Source organism: Zootoca vivipara, chromosome Z2 (assembly GCF_965207765.1).
Source record: "Zootoca vivipara chromosome Z2, rZooViv2.hap1.1, whole genome shotgun sequence".
Lineage (NCBI taxonomy): Eukaryota > Metazoa > Chordata > Lepidosauria > Squamata > Lacertidae > Zootoca > Zootoca vivipara.
Window position 1 is genome coordinate 47,634,817 of NC_142585.1, and position 12,532 is coordinate 47,647,348.

General features: G+C 48.6%; 1 protein-coding gene across 7 annotated transcripts in view; it reads left to right on the plus strand.

Moving 5' to 3' along the window:
- SH2D3C (SH2 domain containing 3C) overlaps positions 1 to 12,532 on the plus strand; it is an 83,713-nt gene that overhangs the window by 50,542 nt on the left and 20,639 nt on the right. The window contains exon 1 of one of the 7 annotated variants that reach the window (XM_035102309.3): positions 2,062 to 3,326. The exons of the other annotated variants lie outside the window; for them this stretch is intronic. Within the exon in view, the coding sequence (XP_034958200.1) occupies positions 3,246 to 3,326 (81 nt within the window). The 5' untranslated portion in view covers positions 2,062 to 3,245. Of the gene's footprint in view, positions 1 to 2,061; positions 3,327 to 12,532 lie in introns of those variants that run through there. 7 annotated transcript variants of the gene reach the window in all.

Here is a 12,532-nt window from a genome sequence, read left to right on the forward strand (position 1 = left end):
GCAGCAAAATAAGGAACAGGCAGATCTGATTCCCTTGGTCTCAGTATACCAGGAAGGCCCCACTGAAATCAACAAGGGCCCCACTGAAATTCATTGTTCAGAAAATGTTATTTTCTCACAAAGGAGCATCAGTTAGAGAATAGAGGCTACAAACACACATGTACCTTACTTGAGCTTATTGGAAGTTCCCAGCAGAATCAAGAGATGATGGAATTGGCAATATGTGCAAGGGATTGGAAAACTAAAGAAGTACTGTACAGTACATTGATGCGTGCGCATGATGCATTATGCAGCACCGACAGAAGCTACTCAAGGGCAAACCTAGGATAACCCCCGCATTAAGTTTAATGCCTGACATTATGCATGGAATTTTAAGATTGCAAACTTCATCCAGCTTGGAGTCACAGAAGTTTTTGCATCTGCTGCCAAAAAGCAGGTGATGATGTGCTTACTAGAAGATTGGCACCCCCAATGAATCTGGCAGGACAAGCCTCATAGTTGGCAGAGGACAAGCCTCATAGTTAAGACGACGAGAGCTTAAAGCTGTGAAAGCGGGGTAGTAAGAGTTTGTCCCTCCCTATACATCGCGGCCTTCTGCCCAGCAGGATAAATAAGATGGGGAGTGTTGATGGCAAGTTTCTTGGGATAGGCTTCCCAGACTCTCGCCATTTTTCAGGTGGGGTTCGAGCACATTTGGCATGTGCAGTTAAAGTGGATTTGGCACTCCTGTGCAACAAACTAGAAAACTCAAAGAAAAAAAGGGGGGGGAGAAATGAATCTGAGAGGGCCAGGATGTCGCGAGTTGTTTAAAGCAGAAAAGTCTCTCAACCTGGCGCCAAAAGGATGGCAAAGGTGGTGCAAGGTAAGCATCCCTGGGAACCAAGGAGCCATGACTGAAAAGCCCCTCTGGGTAGCTGCCACACTTTGTTTGGCAGGGGCACCCAGACCTATGAAGGAGATCTTAAGGTTTGGCTAATCCCCCTTTAAAGCTGTTAAGCTAATGGCCCTCACAAACAGTGGTGCAGTGTGGTAATTTTAGACTCTGGAAATCTGTTTTGAATGCAGGCTCCAGGTTCAGTCCCTGCCATCTGGTAGACGGGCCAATGATCTGACTCAGTACAAAGCAGCTTCCTGTGTTTTAATGATGGTCATGGGTTCATTTGCTTCCCAATGTGACAGCTCTGCTGATTTTTTTTTGGGGGGGGGCTCTTGCTCATTCTGCTGAGTGGGGCTCTGGAGACCTGCCCCCAAATCCTTTCCATAGACTTATCCATACTTACCTTTTCAAGGCTCATTCCAGGCATAGGTCGGTACTTAAAAAGTTCCTTGTGGATGGTTTTTCTTCCCTTCTTTTCTTTTTTTTGCCCCAGGGCTTTCCCCATGGAAACTTGTTCTTTAGTACTCAATAGGAGCAAATGTCAATTCGGGTTTTCTGAACTTTAAATAGCGGGGCTTTTTGTTTTTGTGAGGAAAGGTAAGTGTGGATAAAGCTTCGCTTCACAACACGCTGGAATAGTGCATTCCATGTTGGCAAGTAGGCTCTCTCAGTTGCTGCACCCCAAAATGTGAGAAATGTTGTCTCTCCTAAATCAATTACAACTTTGCTAAAAAAGATGCCAGGTGCAAAATATTGGATGCTGTCACTGTTTACACATGCCATGCAACAGTAGGCCTTCAGCAGCCTCTGCCATGTGGCAGCCGGGGTCTGGCAGGTGCACCTCATAGTGACTGCCTGGGGTGGCTTATGCGGTTGGGCAGGCTCTGGTTGGCAAGGAAGGCAACAGTCCTCTCTCATTGATGGTGGCAATCAGAGATACACTGAGATTCAGTAAACTTGAAGATCCATTTAGGTATCTGACAGGCCTCTCCTCTCTGTGGATATGCCATTTGATAAGGCAGTGCTGGGCTTGAGGAATCCAAAGTCTGACTTGGTAAATTCCAGCTGCTTCAGTTTAACTCAGCCCTTTGTTCATAACTCTGAGGACCATGTCTTGCCCAGGACATCTACCAAGGAGTGTGGTGGAGTCTCCTTCTTTGGAGGTCTTTAAGCAGAGGCTTGACAGGCATATGTCAAGAATGCTTTGATGGTGTTTCCTGCTTGGCAGGGGGTTGGACTGGATGGCCCTTGGGGTCCCTCCCAACTCTACGATTCTAGGATTCTATCTTGCTGCTCAAGGCAAAATGCCAGATGCTGCCACCTCCCCCTTCCACACATGGAAGCTGACCAGACTGGCAGTCGAAACGGAGGCTTAGTCACACCTGATTTTTAGCACTGCATCAGAACAAATGGCAACTGGGTTTTCTGTGGATTGCAGTTTGTTACAATCTATAGGTAAAGAATGAGTTTTCCAGGGGGGAAGCAGTAGAGCAAAGGCAAAACTGCTCGGACCTGTGTCCAGAAGGTGCAGGACAAGTGGACATGTGGATGAGCCCTTGCTTCCCCATTCTCATATCGGGTGTCTCCAATGACACCTGAGGACGGGAGCCTAGTTTAGGGGGTGCAGGACAAGCCAGGTGGAAGTCACAACTCCACCCAGGACACCTTACTCTCCAGTATCCACTGACAGAGGCAACTGCTTTCCTCTGCCTAATGATAAGGCTGGTCCTGAGGAGGACTGTAATCTAACTTTATTGGGAAACAGCTGTGGCTCAGTGCAGAGCACCTGTTTTTCTTGCACAAGGCCCCAGGTTCAATCCCAGACACCTCCAGGTAGGGCCAGAAGCACCCTCTACCTGGAACCTTGCCTGCTTGGCTTATGTTGTTTTAAAAACCTGCCTCTAGGCCCTCAACCATTGAAATGAATGACCCTAAATTAGCCATGTTCATAAACTTCAGGTGTGTGTGGCATTCTGTGTTGCTCATACACACACAGCCCTGCAATCTAGGCATTTGAGAAGCAGGTTTAAAACCACACATTAATAAAAGTTGGGCTGGAGATCAGTGACAGCAGGAAAAACGCAGTCCCACATTAAAGGCCGAGGGGAACCCTTTGAACTGCTTTGGAGGGTCTGTCCCATCATTCATCCCTGCACTCCTGCCCTCCAGGAGAGGGAAGGCGCTGGGCTGGGTGGCTGGGCTCCCTCCCCTCCCTCTTCCCAGCCCCGCCCCCACGACAAGGGATGAGGTAATCTGGGAAGCCGCCGCGGCTGAAGTTAAAGCCCAGCCGCGGGAGCGATTGGAGCATCAGCCGGTTGCGCTGAAGCTGCGGCTCGTGTTGGTGCTTCGGATCTCCGACGGAGGAGCCATGACGGACCGCTGCAGCCTCTGGAGCGCCCTTTCTGCAGCCGCCTGCTGCTTCTACCGGGGGTCTTTCATGCAAGTGCAGGTGAGCGGAGCCCCACAACCGCCCGCCCGCCCGCCCCCAGATCACCCGGAGGGTAGGTGAGAGAGGGCGTGGGCGCGCAAGCAGAGGGTGTGAGCGAGAAGGGGATCCCCCTCTTTTGCTCGCTCTCGTTCTGCTTTGGGGAGTACCGTGGGGGGGACGCCCTCTCCAGCACCAGTTAGGGGGTGTAGACAAAGCAGGGTCTTCTATCCAGAGCCATTCTGTGGGAATGAGGACCCGCCAACCCCCACGCTCAGAGCTGGGGTGCTTCTGCTATAAGGGGTGCAGAGGAGAATTCCTTTCGATGAGAGCTCCTTTCATTCTTTGTGTTTTTCAGAAGGAGTGGCATGTGAGGGGAGCCTCCTTGCCAGCACCTGCCTACCAGTATCTCCACTGAGTGTGTGTGCGCGCCAGGAACCCTCCCCGCAAGGAGGGTCCAGGTGGGGGTCTCTGTCTAGCTTCAGGGTTACTGTTATTGAGGACACCCTCGGGAATCCCCTGGTGTGTGTTTCTATTCATTCTTCCTAGGTGCAGAGGGGGGAATCCCTACCTCACCCCAGGTCCTGATCTCTTTGCCTCTTACATATGTCAAATTGAATAACCACTTCCAGAAATACTCCTTAGCATGGGAGGAAGGATGAGGTGCTCTTTCACCATGATCCCCCCCAGTGGAGTTCAGATAGAAAACTTTCAAGACCTCTCAGATCCAGAGGATGGGGGACCCTCTTTAGAGAGGTTCATTGTACCTAGACCCCCCCAAGTGCCACCACCAGCAGCAGCACCGATGGCAGAACTTTTCCATGGTGAAGAAATGAACTTTGCTTCAGCTGATCTCTCCATTCATGAGCATCTCTGAATATTCTCTAGGTGGTGTGTGTGTGTGTGTGGGGTGTAAACTTTGCTTCTGTGGTCCCTGCATTCTTTCCCCATTCATTCTATGAGACAGAAATCTGTGCAAAGTATGAGGAGGAGCATTCTGCCTTTCTGCCTTTGCTCCAGGTTTGCCATGGGGTCATGCCTTGCAAGGAGGTCCAGCCTTCTTGATCTGACCTGGACTTTGGGGGCCCAGAAGCAGGGAATTCCCTGCTCCCCCTACCCAGTCTCCTGGTCCCAATCAGCTGTGAAGAGTGGGGGGTGCCTTCTTTGGGAGAGGCTCAACTCTTGGCACTGCCAAAACCAAGGGCGTGTTGAGGGGATACACCTGCTGGAGAACCGGGAGGGAGGGGCGCTCTTGCCGCAAGGTGAGTGAAAGTAGGTCAGAATCACCCCCACAGGTATCTATCTTTCTGCTCTGTGCCAAATAAAGGAGAGTATGGGGATTGCACCCAACTCCACTTAAGTTCACTAGGGGACACCCATTTTTTGACTTTTTGTCTCCCCCCCCCCGCCACCCCAAAATTGCTTACAGGGAGCATCTCTTTTGCTCTCATGGGCCTGCCTCAGTAGTACTTGTGGTTGTGGAGAGACTTTCTGATCCACAATCCCTGAATGCAGCTGGCAGGGCAGCTCCCCTGGGGTGCCCACAACCAGGATCATCTGGGGTCTGCCAAGGTAGCTTGCTGTCTGATGCAGGGGAGGCACTTGGGTTGGGGGTAATACCCCGTGGCCACAGTTAACTTTCCTATGCACTTGCTGCCTGGGTGCAAAGACTCGGGTGGGAGGGAAATATTTTCCACCTCCTGGCTTTGGAGATATGCAGAGTACTTTGCAACCTTTGATTCCTCCACTTTGCAGCAGGAGCAGGGAGGTAGGGGTAGAGGAACAGACGAAGGCCTTGGAGAAATTTTTTTTCTTCTCCAGACCTGGGGTGTGCGTGCTTGTGTTACCTGCCTAGGATTCAGACCTTTTTATATAAGGTCCCCTGGCCCCACCTCTTTGTACAACCCCTCCCCCTTCATGGGAGAAATCATTTGATTTTATTTGGATTTCTGACTTCTGACATCATCTTCACTTGATTTTCTGACTTCAAAATGTATTTATGTATTTTAAATAGTGCAGCATTCCCCTCCGCCTCTCTCTCCGAGGGGGGGAATTGATTATTTGAGCATGATGTCATCCAGAGACCAGAAAGCAGCAGCACTAGATTTGCTTATGGTATTTGCCTCGCTCCAATCCAAGTGTGTGTCCATCATTCTTTTTTCACACACACACACACCCTGTCCTGGTGTGGTGGGTGATCTTTCTATATCCTACTCCAATACACTATCATCGTAAAATGATTTATTCCCCTAAATAAATATTTTGCCTTGTGAAGCAGATAACACTACGCATCCTGGCCCCAAATCAGTTCCTTGCCCCTAGTAACACTTTGAGCACTAAGAAAATGATTCACGCGCAGTGCACCTTGGGTGGCTGGTGACAGTTGTTAAACAGAACCTCAAGATTCAGAGGCAGTCTATCTCTAGGTAGCAGTTTCTGGAATGGAGCAAGCACTGAGCAATGTTGTCTTCATGTCCTGCTTGGCTGGGAGGTGGGGTGTGCTTGCCAGAAGTATCTGGTTGGACTCTGTGGGAAGCAGATTGTTGGGCTAGATGGACTTTTGGTGCAATGTTATTGAGCTCTTATTGCTTTCCAAAAGGAGAAGTAGACAAAGGCAGCTGGCTGAGAGGCAGATTTTTGTAGAATTTGTTTGCATCTCTTACCCTGAGAATACTGAAGGGGTGTAGCTGAGAGGTAGAGCATCTGCTTTGTGTGCAGAAGGTCCCAAGTTCAATCCCCAGCATCTACAGGTAGGAAAGGAAATACAGTAATTCCCTGTCTGAAACCTTGAAGAGCTGCTTCCAGGCTACGTAGACAATACTGAGCAAAATGGACCAGTATTGGTCTGACTCGCTATAAGCCAGCTTCCTTTGTTTCTATGACCTTGTCCAAAGTGTCATTCTTTTATTGAGCTAGCTGGAGAGGCCAGGCTATCACATACAAATGGAGCCTCCACTTTCAGTCTGCTTCTGAATGCAACGTGCTTTTGGGTCTTGCTGGTGGGCTTCCTGGAGGTATCCCATTGGCTGCAGTGGTAAATACCATACTGGGCTAGGTGGACCTTGGGTCTGATCCAGCAAGGCTCCTATTATGTCCTTTGCATTTCAGTTCTGGAAGTGCAGAGACAATCTTGTGTGTGCTAAAACAGAATATGTGCAAAAACCAGATGTCCTGTGTTTGAGCCTCCACCTTATTCCAAGAGACTTCGAGTGGCTTTCAATTTATTGTGTTCAGGTACTGTACACCAAAAGTTGGTGACATGGCTCCAAGGCATTTTGAGGCATGAAAGGCCAAATTTCTGCCTGCCCCAACAAAATGATTGACTGTTTGCTGCCCTGGAAGTCACTCTGCTTCACTTTGCCCAATGATAGGGCTGGCTCTAGATGGTGAATTGCCTGGTGGCCTTTCCTATGTACTGTACCTTGGGGCTGCACCTTAGGCCTGTACTTGGGCAAAATCTTTCTCATGCACTGGCTCCCTTGGGTCCTCAGTTATAAGCACTGGCACACAGGCGCTAGTATTTTCCCTATTTTGTTTTTTTGGAGAAGGCCTTCTTAAAATCTGGTTGGTCTTGGGACCTGTCGTACTATAAGGCAGAGTGAGCCAGCTGCCTCAAGCAGCAAATGTGGAGGAGCTGGGCAGCCATGGTGAGGTGCTGGAGAACAGAGCTGCGTGTGCTTTACACAACTGCCTTGCACAACTAAAGCTAGCCTATAGCCTCCAGGTTTGCTGGAGAGTGGTGTCTTATCAACAGTGCCACTGGATTTGGTACATGGAGGTGTGCAGCACCATTCTGCTTGCCCCAGGAAGCAGCAGCATTCCTTGGGCTGGCCCTGATTGCTTTAGTAGTCCGCTCTTAGGTGTCCAAGCATGTTTCCCAAGGCCTTTGACTGGCAGCAACTCCTCAAGGTCTTGGGTGGAAGGCCCCCTGCTGCCACCCCAGCTCCTCTGCCTTAGATCCTTTGTAGAGACTGTAGGGATTGAACCTGCGAACTTCTGCATGCAAAGCAGTTGCTGTACTACTGAATGGCCCCTCCCACTATTGCCCAGAATCCAGCAGAATTACGTACAAGTGAGACAATGGTTTTTTTTGTTTTCCCCTTGGGTATAAGGGTAACACCTCACCCATTTGGGGTGCATTGAATGCAAAAGTGCATCTCTCCAGCTCACAATACCAAGGCTGCAGGTGGGCTTGGGCAGTGCTTGGTCGAGCTGCACATTCTTTTTCTCTTACGACCCTCTGGCCAAACCTGTCAAGAAATATATCCTTGCGTATCCTTCTTTGTGATCAAGAGGCTGGTGCTGGAAGCCTGTCACAACAACCAGGGCAAAGGTGCGCAAAGTATTACATGCCAGGGCCTGTTTTTAAAATATTGGTCTCTCTTGATTTTGATCAAGGTTTCGGAGTTGAATGGAGCATTGCAGAGCTCCATCCTGGCAATGTAAAGGTTAAGAAAGGTGTGTTAAGTGTGTGTGTGTGTGTGTGTGTGCGTGCTCCTGCACAGCACAAGAGCTTGAGAGTGCCACACCCCACCCACTATCCCCTCCTCAGACATTCAATCTGCTCCCAGGCTGGCTGGCTTATGTGTGCAGATTTTGTGCCCAAACTGGCATGCTGAACTCTGCATGAATGACTGGGGCCTTTCAAGCTGACAGCGGCATCTCTGCCTCTTTCTACCAATGGCAGCACACCCGGCACTTGAAGCAATTACATCATTGCTAGCCAATAGCAGATCAGGAAAGGGATGCAGCATTTGGAGCGAGATAAGGGATGGATAGATAGATGTGCGTTCAGCATGCAATCCTGCATCGAGGTAGCTGAGTGGGTGGGATTGCACCAGCTTCAAAGCAGGCATTGCTTTGTCCCCTGCTGCAGTTTAGTAGACCCCTCTGGAACATCTTTTTTGGGGGCAGGGGGGCTGTCAGCATTTATTTATATGCAAATAAGAAAAAGGGCATTTAAGTAAGGAGTACATTCCAAGGACATTCACTCATATCTGTCTTCCCCACTCATGACTGTTTGGTGCCTTCCCACCCCCACCCAATTTTCTCTTGGACCTTGAGCATTCAACATTGTATATACAGCTGCCATAGCCAAACTGCCTTGCTTCTCGGCTCTCCAGCACTTCCCACCCCACCCCTAGCAGGTTCAAAAAGAAGATGTAAAGCCCTTTGCCTTTGTTCATTTGCACATTCCAAAAGATGACTCTGGCCTCTTCGTCATGCCACTTCTGCTCCCTGGACCTCTCTGAACCCTGGCTGAATAAGAGGGGGAACCACTTGTTTATTCCTCATCACACAGAGAATAAGACTAAGATGGGCCAGGTTGAGCTCCCACAACACCTCCCACAGATGTGTGACTCTGGTCCCTGTATGTTACAAACCTTCTATAACGCATACCAGATGCGCAGAGCTCTTAAACGAGCACAGACCATATCATGAAATAAAACTCCATGCTTTTAAACCTTGAGTGGTTGTTTGGCCCATTGTAAGAATCTTCCCCTCGTGACCTGTGTTGGCATTTCTTGCAAATTTCAGAAGAGATGGTATAGGCATGTACCACTCCCATGCCACAGTGTTCCACAGCTGGCATAGATTCTGTGTTTCTGAGAATTTCAGGCTTTTGAACCAGAAAGAAAGACAGAAAGACAGAAAGACAGAAAGACAGACAGAAAGACAGAAAGACAGAAAGACAGAAAGACAGACAGACAGAAAGAAAGAAAGAAAGAAAGAAAGAAAGAAAGAAAGAAAGAAAGAAAGAAAGAAAGAAAGAAAGATGTGATGGGGGGACAGTCAACTTTCATTCTTTACATAGTATAGGAGTGAAGTTTTTGTGTCAGTGACATATGGATAGATATCTTATTTTTGCTGGTGGAGCGAGAAACCAAGAAAGCCCAAGGCATGGTTGGTTGCACTTGATTGGCTGTAGTGTGTTTTGATTTTGTGTGTGTGTGTGTGTTTGGGGGGTTTGAATATGTCATTGTCTTGTTGGCTTATGATCGGTATTACAAGAAACCTGCAAAATAACCAAACAGGTAATAGAAGCAATTCCGGAACTGACTCTACTAAATATCTTCCTCCAAGACAGTCATGAGCACCCCCACACAACAAGGAACGCATAAGTCACTAACTGCCAGCAGCTAGAAGTATCCTAACTAGACACTGTAGGGACCTGTCGGGTGTGTCTGTGGACCAGTCGTAGCAAACTGTACATGAAACTGCCCTACTAGAAAAGCTAACTAGCTCAGAGATATTCTGTTGCTGGTGTCCTCCGTTCATCCCCTCCTCCCTCCCTCCCTCCTTCGCTTTTCTTTTCTTCTTGGCCTTTACTACGCCAAGGTCATCCTGTTCCCTGCCTTGCCCTCAGTCGCAGTTGCCCTCCAGACTCCCTTATTATTCTCTGCAGGAGGTCCATCAGCGAGGCGGGGGGGGGGGGGAGGAGTGGTAGCAGGGAATAGAGCAGGCAGGAAGAAAATGCAGAGAGACAGCTGAGCTGAATGAGGGTGGGGGGTGCAAATGGGACGACATGCACTCTGGCAGTCTGGATGTTTGATAAACCAGCGTCCCCCTGTTGTGCCTTTTGGGAGTTGCCTTGTTCAAATCTGGCTAGGACAAATGGCCACAGAGTTGTCATTTTTTCCAGGATTCAGAGATCAATCCCTACACCCCCAATGATTTCATAGAATCATAGAGTTGGAAGAAAGCACAAGGGCCATCCAGTCCAACCCCCTGCCAAGCAAAAAACAGCACCAAAGCATTCTTGGCATATGCCTGTCAAGCCTCTTTGATTTGATTTTTAGAAGTCAAATCTGGCTTGCTCAGAGAGACACACATGCTCCTTACAATCCATCACTATTCAGTATAGTAAATGCATGTCCATGATCACTAAAGGCAGGTGTGGCGCCTACCATGTTGGTTTATTGTGAATTGTTGATAATGCAATACATGGCAACTATGCCTCTCCACCATCACCATCCCGCTGCCCTCACGTGAATATATTGAACCAAAAGGAAACACCATCCTCTTTGCTCTTAGGTCTAGTGTCAGGCAGGCAGCTGCAGTGTAAATGAGGGGACGGCAAAGAAAACCATTCATCCCTGTGTAACGCAATGTGGGGCTCAAACCCAGATCCCTTTATTAGAGTACACTGTTTTCATTTGCAAAATGCCATAGGGCAGAATTTGACTCAAGCCCTCCAGATGTTTTCAAGTATCAACAACCACCAGCCCCAGCCAGTGCAGGTTTTGTGGCCCAAAACATCTGGAGAAGGCACGAGGTTGGCAAAGGCTGTATGTTACTTGTTGCCCTCTTCTCATCTTCCCTCCTCTCCCCCCTCTCCCTACACAAAACTCCATCCTCTCCCCAGTGCTGCCAGATTGGTCAGGTCTGGACAATCTAGGCCCAAAATGATTCCTCTCCTCCCACCCCCCAAATCTCATACCCACAGAGAAATGGTAGCCTCGAAGGGGTCCTCCTTCCACCTTCCTTTGGAGTATTTGTTCCAGGGGAGGAAGTTGTAGAGGAAATATGGGGCTGCAGCAACAGCAGTCGCCATGGTGACAGCATCAGTGGCCCATGGTCACCATGGGGGTTGCCATGGTGACAGCATCTGCTCTGGCCTAGACACCCCCTGGGAGTGCCGAAGAAGAAGAGAGCGGGACCTGGGGTTACCATTTATTTTTAATAAGGGTTCAAGCACACTGGAGGACATTGGGGTGGGAGGGGGTGAAGGGTGAGCAATGAGCCAGAGTTATGTGCACCTGGTAGAGGTCCCAGTATCCAGTTCTGATTTTCAGGATGCATCTCTGAGGCATATCCCCACCCCATTCTGTTAAGCTCTCTTATCACTGGGGGTGGGGGTGGGGCTTGCTTTAGAGTCCCTGAGAATTTAGCTCAGTGGAGAGACTGCCAGACCCAAACCTATTAGAGTACCCTCCTTCCAGCTGCACAAATATACGTTTGGGGACACCTGGCTTATTAGCTGTATACATGAAAAGTAGAGCTAGGCAATGCACTGTGATATATCACCAGCTACACATCGTGATAGATCTGTGTCCAGTTCTGTGTCTAGTTCTGGGCACCACAACTTAAGAAGGTTATTGACAAGCTGGAAGGTATACAGAGGAAGGCAACCAAGATTATCAAAGGTTTGGAAACCAAGCCTCATAAGGAACAGTGGAGGGAGCTGAGTATTTTTAGCTTGGAAAAGAGGAGAGGAGATATGATATCCATCTTTAAATATCTAAAGGGCTGTTACATGGAGGATAGAGCAAGCTTGTCTTCTCTTGCTCCTGAGGGTAGGACCAGAACCAATGAATTCTGGTTACAAGATAGGACTAAAGAGCTTTCTGATGGTAAGAGCTGTTTGGCAGTGGAACAGACTCCCATAAGAGGTGGTGGTCTCCCCTTCCTTGGAGGTTTTTACCGTAAGCAGAGGTCGGGTGGCCATCTGTCATGTATGATCTAGTTGAGATTTTTGCTTGGGTCCCTTCCAACCCTACAGTTCTATGATTCTTTGATTCCCAGCGAGACCCACCAGAGGAACTCTTAGGAGAGAATCTTCACTATTAATTAATAATATTTTTAAGAATGGATTTTTAGGGTTAGCTGCTATACAAAATTATGCTTAGGATTTAATAACTGCTCCTAACACTTTTAACTCTCTGTCATGCACTGGTTTTATTGAGTGTTTTAATGTGTTCTGGATGCTATATTTGAAAGCTGGCAAAAGCACTTTGTGATACGGTAATATAGAAAATCAATTAAACAACAACAAACCAATCAACCTTGTAAGGTATGTGGCTACTTTATTTTCATTTTAGCCCAGCGTGACTTACTTCTTTTTAACCCCAGAATCCCAGGTGTCAGTCTGTCTTAAATTCAACAAAGCAAAAGGCTGTCCAGTTTTAGGGATCCTTGTGTTTAAGTGCAGAAGAAATCAGCCGCTGGGTCAAGGTCTCACCTAGTCCAGCTTTCTTAATACAGTACAGGGATCCTAGTATCTGGATGGTGTTAGAAGACTTAGAAACACCTCTGCAAAAGACATGGGGAAGCTGCCTTATACTGAGGCAGACCCCGCTCACCCAGTATTGTCCACACAGACTGGCAGCTACGGTACCTTCCAAGGTTTCAGGCAGGGGTCCCCTCCCAGCCCTTCCTGGAGTTGCTGGTGATGCAACCTGGGCCTTCTGAACGCAAGGGCAGATGCTCTGCCAATGAGCTTCTCCTTC